At 36.9% G+C, this 22,076-nt stretch overlaps 1 protein-coding gene across 14 annotated transcripts; it reads left to right on the top strand.

Moving 5' to 3' along the window:
- The first annotated feature begins 1,877 nt into the window (after window positions 1-1,877).
- On the top strand, window positions 1,878-17,828 carry LOC104747636 (DNA mismatch repair protein MLH3). 14 transcript variants are annotated; one of them, XR_015582681.1, is made up of 9 exons: window positions 1,911-2,215; window positions 2,349-2,474; window positions 2,561-2,612; window positions 2,694-2,741; window positions 2,837-2,980; window positions 6,384-6,542; window positions 6,634-6,721; window positions 6,861-6,899; window positions 17,282-17,828. XR_015582681.1 is itself a non-coding variant. In XM_010469304.3 (6 exons), the coding sequence occupies exons 2-5, from the start codon at window positions 2,352-2,354 to the stop codon at window positions 2,965-2,967; spliced, it is 354 nt and encodes a 117-aa protein (XP_010467606.1). In that variant the 5' UTR covers window positions 1,909-2,215; window positions 2,349-2,351; the 3' UTR covers window positions 2,968-2,980; window positions 17,282-17,828. The 14 variants fall into 14 exon arrangements, 3 of the variants coding, with proteins under 3 accessions (XP_010467606.1, XP_010467602.1, XP_087345461.1); XR_015582682.1 differs by having other exon boundaries at window positions 2,327-2,474; window positions 6,384-6,439; window positions 6,604-6,721; XR_015582679.1 differs by lacking the exon at window positions 17,282-17,828 and having other exon boundaries at window positions 1,917-2,215; window positions 2,327-2,474; window positions 6,384-6,439; ... (1 more) ...; window positions 6,634-6,683; window positions 6,861-7,108.
- Window positions 17,829-22,076: the final 4,248 nt, after the last annotated feature.

Here is a 22,076-nt window from a genome sequence, read left to right as displayed (position 1 = left end):
TTCGTTTCATTTAAGCATGGTCAGGATCTATTGGAATAAATCCATAGTTGAGGATTGTAATAATCCCTTCAAAATTATTGTCTAAAGTCATGGTTTTGAGACAAACTCGCAGTAAGCAAATGCTAACAAGATTCTATATATATAGGAGAGTTTGAAGGACTCTACTCTCTAGAATGAAAGAAGGTTACACAAATAGTGAGAAATATTCAAAGCAACCGGACACAAAATGTTTCTGATTTACTAATCTATGAACATGTGAATCATCTTTACTCAAATCAAGTACATATGGCCAATCATCGATTTTGTAGTCAATAAATATGCCTCTTTCTCATGTTGAATACTTGGTAGCAACTTCCTTAATCAATCAAACAAAACATTTCCCCATCATAAACTTTTAAAAAAGGAAAAAGGTCATGTCATGCTTACAACTTGTCAACATCCACTCCCATTATACAACATTAAGGCTGGACCAGTCCATAGGTAATGAAGAATTGCGCCATGAGAACCTGACAGGATCCATAGATGCCATTCACCGCATAAAAAGTCCCAATAGGACATGCAACAAAATAGCCATTCAGCCTAAAAGTCTAATATCTGTTAATGGGCAATTCAACAACATAAGATAGAATCGAAAATTTTAAGAGACTCTTACCACAATATGAACCTAAAATCCTAAGCCAAGAAGGGGGAGCTGAAGATAACTTAGTGTTTATCAACGAAGTCCTTTCAATTACAATGATCTGCAAGGAGTGCGACAACGAAGCCTTTGACGAAGGAGACGACGGGTTCTTCTACTGCCAACGATGCGGTGTTATGGCTGATGATATAATTCAAACGGGCGTCGACGATGGAGATTTAATCGGTGAAGGTGGAGATATGGGTGGTGTTGATTGACCCAATTTAACAGAGTGCACTTAGAGCGTTCTGTTTCATGATTTCAGATCGAAATGTTGTCGATGCTCAATAACAAGAATTTTATAAAACCTGCTTGCGAAAACTGTGAGGAAAAGGAACCTCTCACCAGGATCTTGATATTTGAATATGCTCCAAACGGATCACTCTTTGAGCATTTACACTGTGAGTGATTACTTGACAAAAACTACAATGACTTATGTTTTTGGTTCGTTTTATTTGTGATCTAAATGAGAAGCAAATCATTTATCTTTCCTTTTTGGGCCACACAGCTTAAAGACGTAAGGCTGGGTAAACTGTAAAACTTTGGCGGGTCTTATTCAGAAAGTATTTGTAACTGGTAAGTTTCTTTCTTCATTGTTACATACATGGCGTTGAATATTACTTACTTATGAGTATTAGCCAACTTTGTTATCCTTTTTTGGTTTAATCAGTGTGTGATTTTGATCCTCAGGCATCCCTGTTACTCAAAAGATCTGAGATTGAAGTTGCATGTGATGTGAAGATTTTTAGTAATGTCATTGGATCTTGCGCGTTCTGTTTAATGATTTCAGATCGAAATGTTGTCGAAGATCATCCACAAGAATTTTGATATTTGAATATGCTCCAAACGGATCACTCTTTGAGCATTTACACTGAGTGAGTACTTGACAAAAACTACAATGTCTTTATGTTTTTGGCTTGTTTTATTTGTGATCTAAATGGGAAGCAAATCATTTATCTTTCCTTTTTGGGTCACAATTGCAATGGGTTCAGCATATTAGAAAATAACCGTTGTAATAAAAGCCAACTGTGCAATATACAAAAAAGAACTTGAGTATTTTTATTTAACTTTTGTGAGGCTTGTACAACGGTTCTTTTCCAATTCTGAATCTCAATATTTTCCAACGGCTATATTGTATATGGTACGATAAACAACCAAACGGCACCGTTTAAAGGCTGAGAGAGAGAGAGAGAAAAGTCTTATTTTAACACCCGACGCTCCCTTTCCCTTTTGTAAACCTAATTAAATTAAAGTTCTCTCTCTGCTCTCATCGTCTTCTTCCTTGAGAGGCGATTTGTTGATTCAGTCCCGACGAAATCAAGTTCAAGAGAAGAATCAATCAATCTCTTGCGATGAGAGATCTACAGTCTCTAGATAAGTTCTCTTTGCTTATTTTATATGAGTTTCTAGATTTTTCTTTGCCTTTGTGATTTTTCCGTGTTAGGGTTTTCAATTTCGATTGTATTGACTTTGTTTTGTTCTTTTCATCCTTTAGCGACGATCAATCGCTTCCAGTTCCCATGAAATCGCCATCTCTAGGTAAGTTCGATTTGATTGTCGTTAGGGTTTTGTTTTGTCTAATGGCGATAAATAGCTTCGCGATCTCCAATAATTGATATCCCCCGAATTGCTTCTTGAAAATTTTGGGAGGTTTTGTTTCTCCGTGTTTCAGGGGATGAAGTCGATCAAGCCTTTGCCTAAGGGTGTTCATCACTCCAAGCGTTCTGGAATTATCATCTTTGACATGACGAGGAAGGTCGTGGAAGAACTTGTGTTCAACAGTCTCGATGCGACCAAGGTCCGCAAAAATCAAATTCTCCCCTTCTAATTCGATTTCTTGATCTGGTTCTCTGGATTTCTTCTGATCAATCTCTCTATTTTCAGGTTTCTATCTTTGTGGGTGTTGTTTCATGCTCTATCAAAGTTGTGGATGATGGTGAGAATAGCTCCACTATGATTACTTTTTCCTCATGATTGAGTCCTAATTTGGAATTATTTTACTGGTTTTGGTTTTCAGGATCAAGCGTTTCCAGAGACGATTTGGTTTTGTTGGGAAAAAGATACAGTAAGTTGTGGCGGTCTTTTATGTTTGATGCACAAATAAAGGCCACTTCTTAGTTTTCGATTGAGAAACTTATCTTAAGCAATTTGTGGAAACAGCCACTTCAAAGTTTCATGATTTGGAGTCAGCCAGTGAAAATTTTGGATTTCGTGGAGGGGCGTTAGCGTTAGCTTCAATATCAGATAATCTCGTTACTAGAAATCAGGACAAAAGCTATTGGGAAGCCTAATGGTTATCGAAAGGTATGGGATGACTTTGATGCTACTCAATACTCCTACATAGTTTGTGTGGCATTAGGTTATAATTATGGTTTTAAAACAAAAATCTTACTTTCTTTGATTTTAGTGTTTTGGTTATTGGTTTTCAAAATCGTTTACTCTGCCTATAGTTTTGTGTGTGTCTGTGTTCCTTATAAGTTTGGTTTTATCTTGTGTATCATACGTTTTTGATTGCTTGCTGCCAATTAACTAGTCTCACGTTCACTCATATGATGAGCTAGCTAGTCATAACTACAGTTGTTATGTATTGGTATCCTATACTCTTTGTCTTGTTTCTATCGAGGTAATCTAAATTACCTCTCTGCTTATCCTTGTCCTTAGTCACCTGAGCAAAAACTACATATGCCTCGGTTTGGCTAAGGTAATTTAAATTACCTCTCTACTTCTCATTCCTTGAATGCATGGGGGTTCCTAGTCACCTGAAAATACAAATGCCTCGGTTTGGCTGAGGTAATATAAATTACCTCTTTTCTTGACCCTGTCCCTAGAATGCATATGGGTTCCTAGTCACCTGTGCAAAGAAACAAATGCCTCGGTTTGGCTGAGATAATCTAAATTACCTCTCAGCTTGTCCCTGTCCCTATCTGTTTAATTATCCTTGTCCCTACTGTCCCTGTCCCTTGAATGCATCTAGGTTCCTAGTCACCTGAGCAAAGAAACAAATGCCTTGGTTCAACTAAGGTAATTTAAATTACCTCTCAGCTTGTCCCTGTCCCTATCGGTATGATTGTCCCTGTCCCTTTGAATGCATACGGGTTTCTCGTCACCTGAGCAAAGAAACAAATGCCTCGGTTTATTAAACAAATGCCTCGGTTTAAATTACCTCTCTGCTTGCCCATGTCCCTATCGGTTTAATTGTCCCTGTCCCTTGAATGTATTCGGTTTTCTAGTCACCTGAGCAAAGAAACAAATGACTCGGTTTATTTGGGGTAATTTAAATTACCTCTCTGCTTGTCCCTGTCCCTTGAATGTATCAGGTTCCTAGTTGCCTAAGCAAAGAAACAAATACCTCGGTTTAGCTGAGGTAATTTAAATTACCTCTCAGCTTGTCCCTGTCCCTATCGGTTTAATTGTCCCTGTCCCTTGAATGTATTTGGGTTTCTAGTCACCTGAGCAAAGAAACAAATGCCTCGGTTTATTTGAGGTAATTTAAATTACCTCTTTTGCTTGTCCCTGTCCCTTGAATGTATCAAGTTCCTAGTCGCCTGAGCAAAGAAACTAATGCCTCGGTTTAGCTTGAGGTAATTTAAATTACCTCTCAGCTTGTCCCTGTCCCTTTCGGTATGATTGTACCTGTCCCTTGAATGCATACGGGTTTCTCGTCACCTAAGCAAAGAAAACAAATGCCTCGGTTTGGCAAAGAAAACAAATTACCTCTCTGCTTGTCCCTATCTCTTGAATGTATTTGGGTTTCTAGTCACCTGAGCAAAGAAACAGATGCCTCGGTTTATTTGAGGTAATTTAAATTACCTCTCTCAGCTTGTCCATGTCCCTTTCGGTATGATTGTTCCTGTCCCTTGAATGTATACGGGTTTCTCTTAACCTGAGCAAAGAAAAAAAATGCCTCGATTTGGCTGAGGTAATTTAAATTACCTCTCTGCTTGTCCCTGTCCCTATGGTTTAATTGATCATGTCCCTTGAATGTATTCGGGTTTCTAGTCACCTGAGAAAAGAAACAAATGCCTCGGTTTATTTGAGGTAATTTAAATTACCTCTCTGCTTGTCCCTGTTCCTTGAATGTATCAGGTTCCTAGTCGCCTAAGCAAAGAAACAAATGCCTCGGTTTAGCTGAGGTAATTTAAATTACCTCTCAGCTTGTCCCTGTCCCTATCGGTTTAATTGTCCCTGTCCCTTGAATGTATTCGGGTTTCTAGTCACCTGAGCAAAGAAACAAATGCCTCGGTTTATTTGAGGTAATTTAAATTACCTTTTTGCTTGTCTCTGTCCCTTGAATGTATCAAGTTCCTAGTCGCCTGAGCAAAGAAACAAATGCCTCGGTTTAGCTTGAGTTAATTTAAATTACCTCTCAGCTTGTCCCTGTCCCTTTCGGTATGATTGTCCCTATCCCTTGAATGCATACGGGTTTCTCGTCACCTAAGCAAAGAAAACAAATGCCTCGGTTTGGAATTACCTCTCTGCTTGTCCTTGTCCCTATCGGTTTAATTGTCCCTGTCCCTTGAATGTATTCGGGTTTCTAGTCACCTGAGCAAAGAAACAGATGCCTCGGTTTATTTGAGGTAATTTAAATTACCTCTCTGCTTGTCCCTGTCCCTTAAATGTATCAGGTTCCTAGTCGCCTGAGCAAAACAACAAATGCCTCGGTTTAGCTGAGGTAATTTAAATTACCTCTCAGCTTGTCCATGTCCCTTTCGGTATGATTGTCCTTGTCCCTTGAATGCATACGGGTTTCTCGTAACCTGAGCAAAGAAAACAAATGCCTGCCTCGGTTTGGCTGAGGTAATTTAAATTACCTCTCTGCTTGTCCCTATCCCTATGGTTTAATTGATCCTGTCCCTTGAATGTATTCAGGTTTCTAGTCACCTGAGAAAAGAAACAAATGCCTCGGTTTATTTGAGGTAATTTAAATTACCTCTCTTCTTGTCCCTGTCAATCAAGTTCCTAGTCGCCTGAGCAAAGAAACAAATGCCTCGGTTTAGCTGAAGTAATTTAAATTACCTCTCAGCTTGTCCATGTCCCTATGGGTTTCTCGTCACCTGAGCAAAGAAAACAAACGCCTCGGTTTGGCTGAGGTAATTTAAATTACCTCTCTGCTTGGCCCTGTCCCTATCGGTTTAATTGTTCCTGTCCCTTGAATGTATTCGGGTTTCTAGTCACCTGAGCAAAGAAACAAATGCCTCGGTTTATTTGAGGTAATTTAAATTACCTCTCTGCTTGTCCATGTCCCTTGAATGTATCAGGTTCCTAGTCGCCTGAGCAAAGAAACAAATGTCTCGGTTTAGCTGAGGTAATTTAAATTACCTCTCAGCTTTTCCCTGTCCCTATCGGTATGATTGTCCCTGTCCCTTTGAGTGTATCAGGTTCCTAGTCGCCTGAGCAAAGAAACAAATGCCTCGGTTTAGCTGAGGTGATTTAAATTACCTCTCAGCTTGTCCCTGTCTATATCGGTATGATTGTCCCTGTCCCTTGAATGCATACGGGTTTCTCGTCACCTATGCAAAGAAAACAAATGCCTCGGTTTGGCTGAGGTAATTTAAATTACCTCTCTCCTTGTCCCTGACCCTTAATGTATTCGGGTTCCTAGTCACCTGAGCAAAGAAAACAAATGCCTCGGTTTGGCTGAGGTAATTTAAATTACCTCTCTCCTTTTCCCTGTCCCTATCGGTATGATTGTCTCTGTCCCTTTCAGTGTATCAGGTTCCTAGTCATCTGAGCAAAGAAAACAAATGCCTCGGTTTGGCTGAGGTAATCCTTGTCCCTTTCCCTATCGGTTTGGTTGTCCCTGTCTCTGTAATGTATTCATGTTCCTAGTCACCTGGTGCTAAAAGCAAATGCCTCGGTTGTTGAGGTAATCTAAATTACCTCTTTGATTGTTCCTGGTCGTGATCTCTGATTATCAAATGAAGCAGTCTCAAATCTTTAAACCGCTTGGGTTGCAGAAGTATGACATCCATGGAGCATGCATGAGCACTCTTACATTTAAACTGAGGTATGTGAATATCTTGATATTCTACATCTGAAAATCAGGTATGTGAATTTCTATTTCGTAAGGTTAATATTTTTTGTTGTTTATAAAATTCAATACCGTATGTATCCATTCTCGACAAGTAGCAAACAAACTTACATAGGTCTTCTAATATCGCCTTTTTATCTTTTTCGCATGCAGTTGTTCTCGGGTTTCTGAAGATCGTCATAAGAGTTTCAGGTTATTCTTTAGCTCCCTTTGCAGTTTGCATGCAGTTCTCAGGGTTTTTGTCTGTTTTCTTCAAGTGTAGCCGTGTTACCATGTAGATGACTAAGTGACATGAATTTTATTTTTGAAGATCGTATAGCTGGTTAGGGTTGTCATTTCTATTTTGATTAATTTATATATGATGTTTACATTGTTGAAAGAGCAAACTATTTTTTCTCTAACTAGTGTGGAATGGTTATTACAATGAGTGTTTTTTGTCTGTGTGGTTCATATTTGATTCTTAGGGAAGCTTATATCTGAATTCTCTTTTGCATTTTTAAGCTGTGTTTGTTGGTTGTCTTGTTATTGTTGTATACACCCATGTTTGTTTGGGTTTTCCCAGTGATGACATGTCTACAATTGTTTGTCTTGGTAGGATCTTGTATCCTGTATACAACTTACATATATTTAATTGTGCAACCAAGCTTGATTACAAAATCATTTATTTACATGTCGTGTGAGTGTTACTATAATTTTATTTTTTTGGTGTTTTCTTTAAGTGTAGCCGTGTTACCGTGTAGGTGACTATGTGATAATTCAGTTTATTCTGGAAGATCATATAGCTGGTTGTGCTTGACATCTTTATTTTGATTAAATTATATTTGGTGTGCACATTGTTGAAAAAGCAAACTATGTATTCGCTGACTAGTGTAGAATGATTAGTACAAAAGTGTTGTCTGTGTTGGTTCATATTTCATTCTTAGAGAAGCTTATGCATGTTTGGATTTAGAGTGCATTGTCTCACTGTGATATAAAATATTGGGTTACCCTTTGCTAAATGTAATTGATGAAAGCATCTTGCTGTTAGTTACTTTCTCGGTTTTTGTCTCTTTTGCATTATATCAGCTGTGTTGGTTGTCTTCTTGTTATTGTTGTATGCCCTTGTTTGTTTGGGATTTCCCAGTGATGAAAATGATTACAGTTTGGCTGTTTTTGTTCATTTTTCTTATCCTAGTTATGTATGTTTTAATGATATTGTGTGTTATGATCTGATAGATACATCGAGTTTGATGAAGGATCGTTTACAACTTTAAGAATATAACAACCCTCTCTCTCTCTCTCTTGCTGTAAGTGTGAACCACTATAAATAACCTACATAAGATTCAGATTAGGAGAAGAAATTATAACTCTGGTTTTTCTTAGTTCGTTATTGTTTGTTGAAAAGATAAAATTCTCACACATATCTTCACTTATGTTTGAAAGATTTTGCAACCTTGCAAAATGTGAACAATTTATTATATAGATGTTCAAACAAATACAATTAATTGTCTTAGTTGATTCTTAGAGAAGCTTATGTTTGAATTCTCTTTTGCATTTTTGGTTGTATTAGTTGTCTTCTTGTTATTGTTGTTGTATACCCTTGTTTGTTTGCAATTTTGAAGTGATGATGTCCACAATTTGGCTGTATTGTTCTTTTTTATGATATTGTGTGTTTCTATCATTTATGTTGTTCTTTTTATTTTATTGTGAATTTTGTCTCTTTAACCTAATTTTTAGGAATAGATACATCTGCTCTCGTACGATAGTTATTTAAAGCTATCTATCTTGATCTGAAACTTGTCTCACATAGCCTGCTTGTTACGGTTGAAGCTGAATAATGCATGAGTTCTTTTGGTTTTGTAAATCTTATGGCATCTGATTTGAGTGTGTTTCATGTTACTTATTCTTTCTTGGTCCTATTCTTGTTATGGTCTGACCTTGGTTATATGGGATTCAGCTAGAGGTGGATGCAGGTTTAGATGTTATTCCTGTTGCAATCATCATCATGTAAAGTTTGCTTGCACTCACTTTCTGATCAGTCTTATGTCTCTGCTTCTATTGTTTGAGCTCTTAGAAGTTAGAGTTGACTGCTAAGTTTAAGCTTTTTTTTTATCTTGCTATATACTAATGCTTTTTCGTTTAGTCAGTCAAATTTCCATGGAATACTGAGATGGTGTTAATTTTAATATTTGGTAGGGTCTTTTTCCTATATACAAATATCACAACTACACATTTATTTGTGGCAATTGATCTTGATTAGAAAACATTTACTTACATGCAGTGTGAGTGTTACTACAATATTTTTTTTTTGTTTGGTGTGTTTTATTTAGTGTAAAGATTAAATTATGTTTGGTGTTCATATTGTTGAAAGAGCAAAGTATGTCTTCTCTGACTAGTGTAAAATGAGTGTCTTGTCGGTGTTGGTTCATATCTGATTATAAGAGAAGCTTATGTCTGAAATCTGTCATGCTTGTCTTGATGTGATCCATTCGTCTTATGGAAAGATGTGAAGTTGTGTGCTATATCATTGGTCGAACTATCTTACCAACATTAACTTGTTGTTTTCCGATGAACAACCAACCTCTCATAAAATTCAATCGTATGTGTAGTGACACATCGATAAAACCAGTACAATCTCCTATGGAAATTTACAATTTTCCCATAAAATTTAACTGATGACACATCGACAACACACTATAACAATCTTCTATAAAATGTCGCTCTTCTTAAAGATAAAATAAAGCTTCTGAAAATGCTCTATGTCATTTGATATTGGGTACAATAGTATAGTTTGTTGATTATTTGGAAAGACTTATGACCTGATGAAGTAAACATGCGTCTTTTCTCATTTCCTTGCAATCATCATCTAAAGTTTCCTTGCACTCATTTTCTGATCAGTCTTATGTCTCTGCTTCTATTGTTTGAGCTCTTAAAAGTTAGAGTTGACTGCTAAGTTTAAGCTTTTTTTACTTGCTATATATTAATGCTTTTTCCGTTTAGCCAGTCAAATTTCCATGGAATACTGAGTTGGTGTTAATTTTAATATTTGGTAGGGTCTTGTTTCCTGTATACAGAGATCACAACTGCACATTTGCAATTGATCTTGATTAGAAAACATTTACTTATATGCAGTGTGAGTGTTACTACAATGTTTTTTTGTTTTGGTGTGTTTTATTTAAGTGTAAAGATCGTATAGCTGGTTATGCTTGACATTTCTGTATTGATTAAATTATGTTTGGTGTTCACACTGTTGAAAGAGCAAAGTATGTCTTCTCTGACTAGTGTAAAATGAGTGTCTTGTTGGTGTTGGTTCATATTTGATTATTAGAGAAGTTTATGTCTGAAATCTGTCATGCTTGTCTTGATGTGATCCATTCGTCTTATGGAAAGATATGAAGTTGTGTGCTATATCCATCCAGTGGTCAAACTATCTTACCAACATTAACTTGTTGTTTTCCGATGAACAACCAACCTCTCATAAAATTCAATCGTACGTATAGTGACACATCGACAAAACTAGTACAATCTCCTATGAAAAATTACAATTTTCCCATAAAATTTAACTGATGACACATCGACAACACACTATAATAATCTTCTATAAAATGTCGCTCTTCTTAAAGATAAAAATAAAACTTATGTGAATGCTCTATTTCATTTGATATTGAAAACAATAGTATAGTTTGTTGATTATTTGGAAAGAATTATGACCTGATGAAGTAAACTTGGTTTAGCAAGAAACATGCGTATTTTCTCATTTTCCTCCTCTATCCATGTTTTCTTACCATAAAGCAAATCTTTTCTCATGGTCAAGAGGAAATGCAAATTTATATGTCCAAATCATTATAACACGTACTACGTTTTTACTAAAAAGCAAGAGCAAAGGCTTGTTTTATGTAATTGAAAAAACGTACACTCAATTCAATATTATAAAAATAATGGCAAAAAGACTTTAATGTTGTGAAACTAGAGAGTTTAGGGAGAAATTTATTGTTCTTATTATTGAATGAATCGAGGTTACAATATATATATAGAGTTTCAAATAGACCGACTAAAGACTAAGAGATGGCCGATGGGCCTTAGTACAATGGACCGTAACTATAGAGCTAATAGAAGGGCCGGTCAGATAGAGTCCACTAAGTGTTTTACAACACTCCCCCTTGGACGAGATGACCGTGCCTATGCTTGGACGGGATCACTGCAATGTGCTTAGGGGATGCTGTCTCATTAAAACCTTACCAGGAAAACCCATTAGGACAAAACCTTGGTGAAGAAAAAAGAGTACAACACACATTGCTCCCCCTGTTCCAAACATCACTCCAAGTCCTTAAGCCTCCGCATTCCAATCTGGTGCGTGAGCTCCCTGAATGTTGTTGTCGGTAGTGCCTTGGTGAAGAGATCGGCTGAGTTGTCGCATGACTGAACTTGCACCACTTGAACTTCTCCGGCCTTTTGTAGTTCATGTGTGTAGAAGAACTTTGGCAGTATGTGCTTCGTCCGATCTCCCTTGATGTAACCTTCCTTGAGCTGTGCGATGCAGGCTGTGTTATCTTCATAGATGATAGTTGCTTCCTTGTTGTCTTCTAAGCCGCTATCTGTGCAAATATGCTGAGTCATTGACCGCAATCAAACACACTCACGGCTGGCTTCATGTATGGCTAGGATCTCCGCGTGATTTGAGGATGTGGCAACTAGAGTCTGCTTCATGGAACGCCAAGAGATCGCAGTACCACCGTGCGTAAACACATAACCTGTTTGTGACTTACCATTGTGTGGGTCGGATAGATAACCTGCATCAGCAAAACCAACTAAGCCTTCTTTGTTATAGTTAGTAAAATATAGACCAAAGTCTGTCGTTCCCTGAAGGTAACGCAGAACATGTTTAATACCATTCCAGTGCCTTTTGGTCAGACAAGAACTATATCTTGCTAGGAGGTTCATGGCAAAGCATATGTCTGGTCTAGTGTGGCTAGCCAAGAACATTAACGCTCCTATAGCACTGAGGTAAGGCACTTCAGGACCAAGAACTTCTTCATTGTCCTTCTTAGGAGCAAATGGATCTTTATCCACTTCTACACTTCTCACAACCATTGGGCTAGTCAATGAGTGAGCTTGCTCCATATTAAATCTCTTGAGTACCTTTTCTGTATATGCCTTTTGATGCACAAGGATTCCATTGTTTCTATACTCAAGCTGCAATCCCAAACAAAATTTTGTCTTGCCTAGGTCTTTCATCTCAAATTCTTTCTTGAGATATTCTACTGTTTGGGCGATTTCTCCAGAGGTTCCAAGGATGTTTAAATCATCCACATATACTGCTATTATCACAAATCCTTTGTTTGCAAACTTCTTTATGAATATACATGGACTGATTGGGTCGTTCTTATAGCCTTTCTTTGCCAAATATTCGCTAAGTCTGTTATACCACATTCGACCACTCTGTTTCAGTCCATAAAGCGATTTGTCTAGCCTTATGCAGTATTGGTCTCTAGAACCACTCTTATCTTTGAGTTCTATACCCTCTGGTAATCTCATATAAATTTTATTATCCAGTGGACCATATAGATATGCAGTTACAACATCCATTAACCGCAAATCTAAATTTTCTCTTACAGCCAGACTTATTAGATATCTAAAAGTCGTTGCATCCATCACAGGGGAGTATGTCTCCTCATAATCTATGCCAGGTCTTTGAGAGAATCCTTGTGCTACAAGCCGTGCTTTGTATCTCATAATTTCATTGTTTTCATTTCTCTTTCTTACAAAGACCCACTTGTGTCCAACTGGTTTAATTTCAGGTGTTATCCTTAAGGTCGGCCCAAACACACTTCTCTTCTTTAAAGAGTTTAACTCCACATCAATAGCTTCTTTCCATTTAAGCCAATCTTTGCTTTGAGTGCACTCTAACATAGATGTGGGTTCATGATCCTCATTTATCTCAAGTGCTATCTTGTATGCAAATATATCATCAATGTCAACATCTTTTCGGTTCCATTGTATTCCAGACATAATATAGTTTATTGAGATCTCATTGTTGTCAATTCCTTCAGGTTCTTGAGGTTCAGCATCCTGAGCCTCACTTGGTACCTTAGGAGTTTCTGCGACAACGTCTGGCTTTTCTATAATTCCCTGAGCCTCGGTCTGTTTTGCACCTTTAGTTTTCCGAGGATTTTTATCTTTGGAACCTAATAGTCTACCTCGTTTCAAACGTGGTGTAGACTCTATAGCAACTTGATTATTTTGTTCCTTGTGAACATCAATACGTACTGGTGCATTGAAAGCTGGTATGTACGATTTTGTTACTCTTTTCGGGTCAGCAAAGGAATCTGGCAATTGATTAGCTAGCTGTTGTAGATGTATAATCTTTTGAACCTCTGCATCACATGCTAGAGTTCGAGGATCTTGCCAATTTAAGGATGTTTGATTCCATGTTAATTCTTTGCCCAACTTGCTAGTCTCTCCACCTAATGTAGGGAATTTGGACTCAACGAATTGACAGTCCGCGTATCTGGCCTTAAATAAATCTCCTGTGAGTGGCTCGAGATACCTTATAATGGTGGGAGACTCATATCCAACGTATATTCCCATCCTCCTTTGAGGTCCCATCTTAGTTCTCTGTGGTGGAGCAGTTGGTGTATAAACGGCACAACCAAATGTTTTGAGATGGGACAAGTCTGGCTCTTGACCCGATAATAGTTGGGATGGTGAATATTTGTGTTCACTAGATGTCCTGATGCGTATGAGTTCTGATGCATGTAAGACCGCGTGTCCTCAAGCCGACACAGGAAGCTTCGATCGCATTAGCAATGGTCGAGCTATCAATTGTATTCGTTTAATGAAGGATTCAGCTAATCCGTTTTGTGTATGGACATGTGCCACAGGATGTTCCACACTCACCCCCATGGACATACAATAATCATTAAACGCTTGGGATGTGAATGCACCAGCATTGTGTAGACGTATAGTCTTAAGTGGAAAGTCTGGAAAATGTGCTCTTAATCTTATGATTTGAGCTAACATCTTAGCAAAAGCTAAGTTTCTTGTGGATAACAAGCATACGTGGGACCATCTGGTTGATGCATCTATTATCACCATGAAATATCTGAATGTCCCACATGGTGGGTGCATTGGTCCACATATGTCACCTTGTATCCTTTCCAGAAAGTTTAAAGTCTCTTTTGTGACTTTTACTGGTGAGGGTCTTATGATAAGTTTCCCTTGTGCACATGCTACACCAGTGAGATTTTTAGGGAAAACTTTTCTTTTTTTGAGGTTGTGCCCTTTTGAACTCTTAATTAGTTTACGCATCATGTTCGAACCCGGATGGCCAAGCCGGTCATGCCATTGAGTGAATTGTTGGTTGATCATTCTGTGCTTTGCTAAGTTAGTTTCTATCATGTTGATTTTAGCATGGTATAAACCAGAGGCTAGTGCAGGTATAGTCTCTAGGATCTTCTTTTGTCCTTTCACATTTTCTGTAATGTAGTGGAACTCTTTAGATCCTTCACCCTTAGTTTCAACATGATAACCATTTAGTCTTATATCTTTAAAGCTCAATAAGTTTCTCTTAGAGCTGGGTGAGTATAAAGCATCACATAATTCAATGTGTGTGCCGTTAGGCAACAATATGTGAGCCTGGCCGTAGCCTTCTATCAAGTTTGCTATACCCGCAATTGTACTAACATTAGCATTTTTCATAATAAGATTTATGAAATATCTTTTGTCTTTTAGTATGGTGTGGCTGGAGCCACTGTCCACTACTAGTTCACTCATGTCCTCGGCCATTTCTATAAATAGGACAATAAGTTTGTGTTTTAACAAGACAATTTTATAAAATAAAATAAAATCCATTGAATTTAAATCAAAGTCATTACAAGGAAATTAAATCATAAAAGCATAGAAATTAAACCAAAATAAGATTGAAATTCAATCATCATTCTTGAGGCAATCGGAAGTCTCATAGCCTAGAGAGTCATCATTCTCATGATCGAAGTCTCCTTCGTCATCGATGTGCACAAAATTGGCTTCTGGATTCTTCTTAAGAGCTTCTTGATATGCATCAATGAGGTGTTTGGGAGTTCTGCAGTTCTTGGCCCAGTGGTTTGACATACCACATCGGTGGCAAGTCGATTTGGCCTTGGTGTGTGGTTTAAAGGACCCACCTGGCCTCCTTGACCACCACGTCCTCTGCCACCACGGCCATGACCGTAGTGTCTTTCTCTGTGGACGTAGTTGGTCTCATTAGGCTCTTTAGACTCTACTGCAGCTTTCTTTCCCAAATAACCTTTATTTGCTTCTGGTAATGGGGCTGTACCAGGAGGTCTCATAGCACTGTTCATCATCAACAACTCATCGTTCTGCTCAGCTAACAGTAAACACTCAATGAGTTTCCCATAGTCAGCAAGCTTTTGATGCCGATATTGTTGTTGAAGAACTCTTGGGGCTGAAAGTAGACATGTCTTTTCTATCAGCTCCTGCTCAGTCACCTCTTTTCCACACAGCCTAAGGAGTGAGACAATCCTAAAGAGCTCAGAGTTATACTCTTCCACGGATTTGTAATCCTGGATCCTTAGGCTCTTCCAATCAAACTCGGCCTTTGGAAGGAGCACCGTCTTTTGGTGCCCGTAACGGCGTTTAAGCTGTGTCCAAAGGGCGATAGGATCTCTTATGAAGAGCTACTGGCTTTTGAGACACTCAGCAATGTGATGATGTATATGCTGGAGGCACTGATTCTTTTTCTTGTCAGTGCTCTCAAATTCCTCATCGATGCACTCGTGCAAGCCGTGTGATGACAGATACATCTCGGTGTCATTTGCCCATTGCAAGTAGTTCTTTCCAGAAGCTTGCAGGATAGGGTAGTCTAGGCTCTTGAGGCTTGCCATCTGCATAAAGATAGACAACCGATAGTTAGCATGCAACATTTAATTCAGGTCATGCGGTATTTGAGACCAAACCATGCCTTAGGTCATGCGGTATTTGAGACCGAAACATGCCTTGCCTCTTATGTATTTTCGTGGTTTAAATTCATGCATGCAAGACAACAAAATCAAATAGGTAATGCATGCAACAATTTCCTTAATTCTAGATAGGATTTCCTTTTCTATGTTTTCCTATTTAGTCTATGATTTAGTAAATATTTTCTTAAGAGTTTTAGGTAATTACCATAATTAATTAGGAACTTATCCTAACCAATATTTTAATTTCCGATTTCATGTTTTAATTTTATAGAAACTTAACAAAAGTTTTAATCTTAATCGGATATACTCTTAGAACATTAAAGTTAATTTTACTTAAATTTTAGGATAATGTTTAAGGTTTATGGAAGTTATCCTAATTGATCCTAGACAAGTTCATGCTCGAGTTTTATGGTTCTCATGGCCGAAAATTTACAGGAAAACTATGTTCAAGTTTTAGCTTAAGAAATCCTGAGATTTAATTCATGCAGCCGATTCTATATTGATCTATACAAGGTCCAATTTTAATTATGATGCATGAATGATCCAAGTTTTAATTCTCCTAGAACAATCTTATTTATACTTCTCTTATGAATCTAACAAATTTAGTTCTAGGTTCTTATGCAACAATCAAGCAATCAATCAATAGGTTTTAAGCTTGATATAACTTGGTGTAATTCCACAAACAATCTAACAACCCTATGCAATCCGATTTTAAAGTTTTATAGGATATAGGGATCTTTAAAGGTTTGTTTGTTTGTGTATTTGGATGTTTTGAGGTTCAATAGTTTTAAGGGTCATATTCGAGTATATGGTTTTAAGAGGGTTTCAATTTTGTTTACCTTCACCGATTAGGACTCTGACTGGATATGAACCGGGAGCTAAAGACCTCGGTTGTTCCTCTCTTTCTCGATCACAAACTGCTTCCCACGAACCACGAACAGCTTCCTGCGAACAGCTTCTCGCGAACTCACCCCCGAACCGCGAACCACAAAACTCGGTAGGGTTTTGAGAAGAACTTGATCACGAGCTAAGGATGCTCGTGAATCAACAAGAGAGCTTCGAGACAAAGGAGATAAGTCTCGAAGAAGGAGGAAGAACAAAGGCGGTTTAGGGTTTTAGGGAAGAAGAAGAGAATCGGCAGCTGCCTTAGGGTTTTAGGGTTTAGAGGCTATCGTGCTGATAACGTGTTGTGAAACTAGAGAGTTTAGGGAGAAATCTCTTGTTCTTATTAATGAATGAATAGAGATTACAACATATATATAGAGTTACAAGTAGACCGATATAAGACTAAGACTTGGCCGATGGGCCTTAGTACAATGGACCGTAACTATAGAGCTAATAGATGGGCCGGTCAGATAGAGTCCACTAAATGTTTTATAACAGTTATGATCTTTTCAACTTTTTATTGGTTTTTTTTTTTTTTAGGAGTGTTTTGTTTTATTTCTTTGTGGAGAAGTGATTTTTTCCGTTTCATTATTTAAGCATGGTTAGGGTCTATTGGAATATATATCCATAATTGAGAATTGTATAATCCCTTCAAAATTATTGTCCATCGTTGTATATATCATCATCGTCATTATTGTCCAACATATCATCATATCATTAGCAATGTCTTTAATCTTCTTCTTTTAATATCAGGTTTCGCAGATAACATCATGGTCCTTGTTTGAAAACTAAACAGTAATTGAAATTTAAAAAGAGGTAATTTGGATTACCTCAATTCGTCTACCACCAAGAGGCATGATTCTCTGTGATAGACTTCCCCGGAACCTGACTATTGCGTCGGGTTCAAAGCCAAAGTTGGAACCGACCATAGTTGAAACCAACCCTGCCTATCATGCTCCCAACGAGGGTCACACCGACGCTCGGTAGAAGCTAGAGAGAGGATATTGTTTTTCCATCTCTTATAACGGGTACCAATATCGTTCCTCGAACCGTGGTGGGACACCGATATCATGCTGAGTCATCACCACTTTGTTGGCTGAGGATTGGTGACCTTTTTCCTCTTTAATAACTACTTAGGTTTTAGCCTTTTAAGACCACAATCAGTGATGTGAATATGTGATGTGAATATGTGATAAGCATACAGAAGACAGTTAGGTAAACCTCAATCGCACATTACCAAAACTCAGCTATTCAACTTGGTCTCATGCTCATTATAATCATGCCAAATCTCCTCCTCTCATTTTCGTCATAGAAGCCGAAATATGTGTAGCATATATGAAAAGTTACTCACCACAATCATGGATGAGTGGAGGCTAGCATTTCGAGAACCTTGCACTGTTTCTCTGTCTTTCTTGATTTGAATCTGAAAAAAAGTGGATATGGTTACTACTTGTGATAAGTTTGAAGCTATATATGAACTCTTCTCTCTTATCACTTGTCAATCCAAGACAGCAAACTCAAAACCCTAACAATGAAGATTTATTCAAGAGATCTAACTCTCCTCTAACAAACCATAAGCTTCCTTACACACATCAATCAATACATAACTTTCTATTCAATACTCTTCTATCTATTTATACACAACTCACTCGAGTGTCAAGCTGTTACAACAACAATATGTTTCTTTCTTGCTCTGTTTTAACTCTGTTTCACGTGCTTTCTCTGCTTCTATTTGCTTATTTACGTCTCTCAGCGACTCCTTTTGACCCACCCACACGTGCCTCTTTGCTTTTATTGAATATCTGTTAAGAATGAAGAACTCTCCTTTATTAATCGAATGAACTGTTTACAGAACGATAACGGATCGGCCTCTAGTCGCAGCTAGATCATAACCGCATCCCCAAAGTCACATAAGACTCTGTTTCTCAACAACAAACATAACAAACTTTGTTTTCTCTTTTTACAAGTATATAAGAATTGTAGAACTAAGAATTATTCACTCGCACGTGTTTCTCTCCTGCTCCACACGTGCCATTTCTTCCTTGTTCCTTCTCCTGATATAAACCCGATGAGGCTTATCAATATCAGTTCCATCTTTTGTATAATGTTTTCCATTTGTAGTACTAAATAGAATTAATCTAATTCCGTACAGTACTTAGTATCTACAGTAGAAACTAAAAAAAATGTTTATTTTTGCATATTGCATGATCGTTGTTGGAGGTATATATAGTCTCTAGGTTTATATCATAAGAGCTTTAATAATCCAAAATTGTTTTGTTTTCATATATGTTAGCAAAGAAAACAGATGTACATTTTTCTCTCGCCTCAATGCTTCGTTAGACTTTTATTAACTTGCAGGTTGCAGCTGAAAGATCTACAGCTTGTTGGTCTGATTAGAAATATAAAGTAGGAGTAGCTACGAAGCTGTTAAGATTATTTCGTCCTTTCTGACAATGTGAAGTTGCATTTTGTATACGAAAAAAAAAAAAACTCTTATGGAATTAGCCTTGCAAAGAACTCATTAAGCTGTAAAAAAGATAGGCCGGCCATTTCATTAGGCTTAATATAGTTCATATTTTATACAATATATGAGGATTTAGCGTTACTAAACTTGTTGAAATGCGTTTTCTAGACGTTTGAGTGCTTTCAGCAGATTGCTGATCTGAGAGGACACATTGGTTAACTTTATTTATCTGACGCCTTAAGACTAACTAGTACTCCTACCCAACCTTTGCTGCAGAATGTGAGATTGGATCAAAGACCAAGTAATTGTCTTTAATCAAAATAAAGAATGATTTTTTTGTAACAAAAAGAGGTAATTTGGATTACCTCAATTCGGCTACCACCTAAGGCATGATTCTCTGTGATAGACTTCCCCGACCAAGATTCTTCTCCTCAGAGAAGATCCAGACTGCTGTTCCCGGTCAAGCAAGACAGGGCGTATACTTCAGTCCGACGGTCTGACTCTTCCACCGATACTCGATGGAAGCAGTTAGAGAGGATACTCATCCTTCTCAAACGGGGTACCAAAATAGTTCTCGAACCCTGGTGAGAGACCAATATCATGCTGAGTCACTACCACTTTGCTGTTCGAGTATTGGTGATCTTTCCTTTATTTAATAGCTACTTAATGATTAAACACACAACTTTATTCTAGAAAAGTGTTACGCTTTTTATGTGCTAGAATTTTTTCTTTCCTTTTTGGTAAAAAAGTTCATGCCATAGGATTTTACTTTATATTTGTATAAAAAAAAATTCAGCCAGATAATGAAAAACTCAACAATGTTGTAAAACACTTAGTGGACTCTATCTGACCGGCCCTTCTATTAGCTCTATAGTTACGGTCCATTGTACTAAGGCCCATCGGCCATGTCTTAGTCTTTAGTCGGTCTATTTGAAACTCTATATATATGTTGTAACCTCAATTCATTCAATAATAAGAACAAGAGATTTCTCCCTAAACACTCTAGTTTCACAACAAACGATGATTAAAAAAAAACTCCAAAAAAAAGTAAACAAAAACAAACAAACTCAATCTAGTCTGCACAATGCACTTGCTGCTACTCCTCAAGCTCTAGCAAAAATGATTAACTTGATTTTAAGAACACTTCAACCTTTTCTAATTATCTCACTAACTCTAGGGAGTAAAGTTGAACCTAGTGATCAGGATGCGGCGCCATAAACATTCCTAGCTTCTTGATTTAAGTTGCTAGTAGAAGTCAGTCTCAACTAGAATTAGTGAAAATACACAGGATCTGTTTCAAAAAGATTCCAGTGTTTTAAATTTAGGGCCAAACAAACTCAAGATCACCAAAAAGCTAGTGTGTGGAGATCTTTTACTTCCTCTTTTACCTGTATTGATTACCCACATCAGGACTTTGTCCAAACACTTGTCTGGAATCATGACTAGACCAAAACACATCTAAGAGCTGACGATAGGCAATTATCCTCGGATCATATTCAACCTGAAGCTGGACAGTTACAGAGCAAGAGCAACACAAATCTGGAGGATCAGAAACTTAAAATCTAGACAGTTACAGAGCAATGACTCAAAGGAGACGCATTGGAAACCCTTGAGTGTTTCAGAAGGTTCGTCATGTGATGAGTATGCTTTTAATTAGTGTATTTACTTTTGATGAAGAATTCAGATTTTTAGACTTTTATCAACTTGCAGCTGAGGGATCTACATGCTGTTCCTAGTTCTGCACGTACGTCGCCATGATGCATTTCTCACCCTAGTTTAAAAATTAAAAAGAGGTAAATTGAATTACCTCAATTCGGCTACCATCAAAAGCATGCTTCTGAAAAGAAGATCCGGAGAGCGGACTGCATAATGGTACGTTTTGGAAGCCGAATTAAATTTCTTCCGGGGTACCAATATCATTACTCGATCCCTGGTGAGAGACCCTTTCAACATGCTGAGCCACTACCACTTTGATGGGTGAGAGAATTGGTGACCTAATCTCTCAATTTAATAATTTACTAGGTGATACCCGTGCTACAGCACGGTATTATATATTTTGTTAGTTATTTTTTTTTGTAATTTGTATTTTTGTAATATAGATTTTATTTTGATTTATTTTCTTTGTTTATATAGTGTTTATTTGTATATTTGGGGTTATACAGTAAATTGGAAATCCTAATAGAGTAAGTAGTTTGTAAAATATAGTTTTTCACGGAAACAGACACATCACAATAGTAGATAGTACGTAGTTTTGTAAGAGAATAGACACTCCGCAATATCGGATAGTAGTTTTGTAAGAGGATAGACACACCCTGCTTAATTTATAGTTTGATAAAAATACATGTTTTAACGGATTTAACTCAAAAAAAATTTATATTTTAAATTTTTAAGAATTAAAATATTAATATTACTCAAATATTTTATAGACTTTAAATATATTATAATATTTTAAACTTTCGACAGAGTTTAAATATTTATAATAATTTAAACATTGTATAAAAATTTAAATATTTATAATATCTTAAACTTTTTTAAAAAACGTAAATATATTATAATATATTATAATATGTTTACTTTTTAAAAGTTTAAATATTTTCAAATATAGAACCAAATTAAACTGTTAAATTTGGATACCTGATAAATCAAGCTTCCTGCTCATTTGTACTCAAAACATTTTAGTCACATATTTATAGTGATTATGAACCATATTCCAAAATATTTAGTCGATGTGGGATATACAGTACACCTTTTCTGTAAATTAGTTTACAACTTTACATATATATAATTTCTGCGTTTTTAATTCTTTCTATATATACTACTCACAATTAATTACTATAATTTTGTTAAGGAAATATTATAATATCAGAAATCAAGCAATTCAGTCAGATTTGGTAACTTGAATATTCGTTTTTAAAGATTTTAACTGAATCACTAAATATTCCTTTTGAAAGATTATCTGTTAAGATCAATCTCGGTAATTAAGGAAATATCCGAATTTTTGGTAATTAAAATTTATGGTTTTCATTTAAATACCTTAAAGGAAAATAAAATCAGAGTGTTTGCCTATAACGAATAACTCTGTTT

The sequence above is a fragment of the Camelina sativa genome, chromosome 15 (assembly GCF_030686135.1).
Source record: "Camelina sativa cultivar CO46 ecotype springtype chromosome 15, ASM3068613v1".
In the NCBI taxonomy this organism is placed as follows: Eukaryota; Viridiplantae; Streptophyta; class Magnoliopsida; order Brassicales; family Brassicaceae; genus Camelina; species Camelina sativa.
Note: the sequence above shows the minus strand (reverse complement) of the source record. Positions and strands in the feature narration are given on the sequence as shown.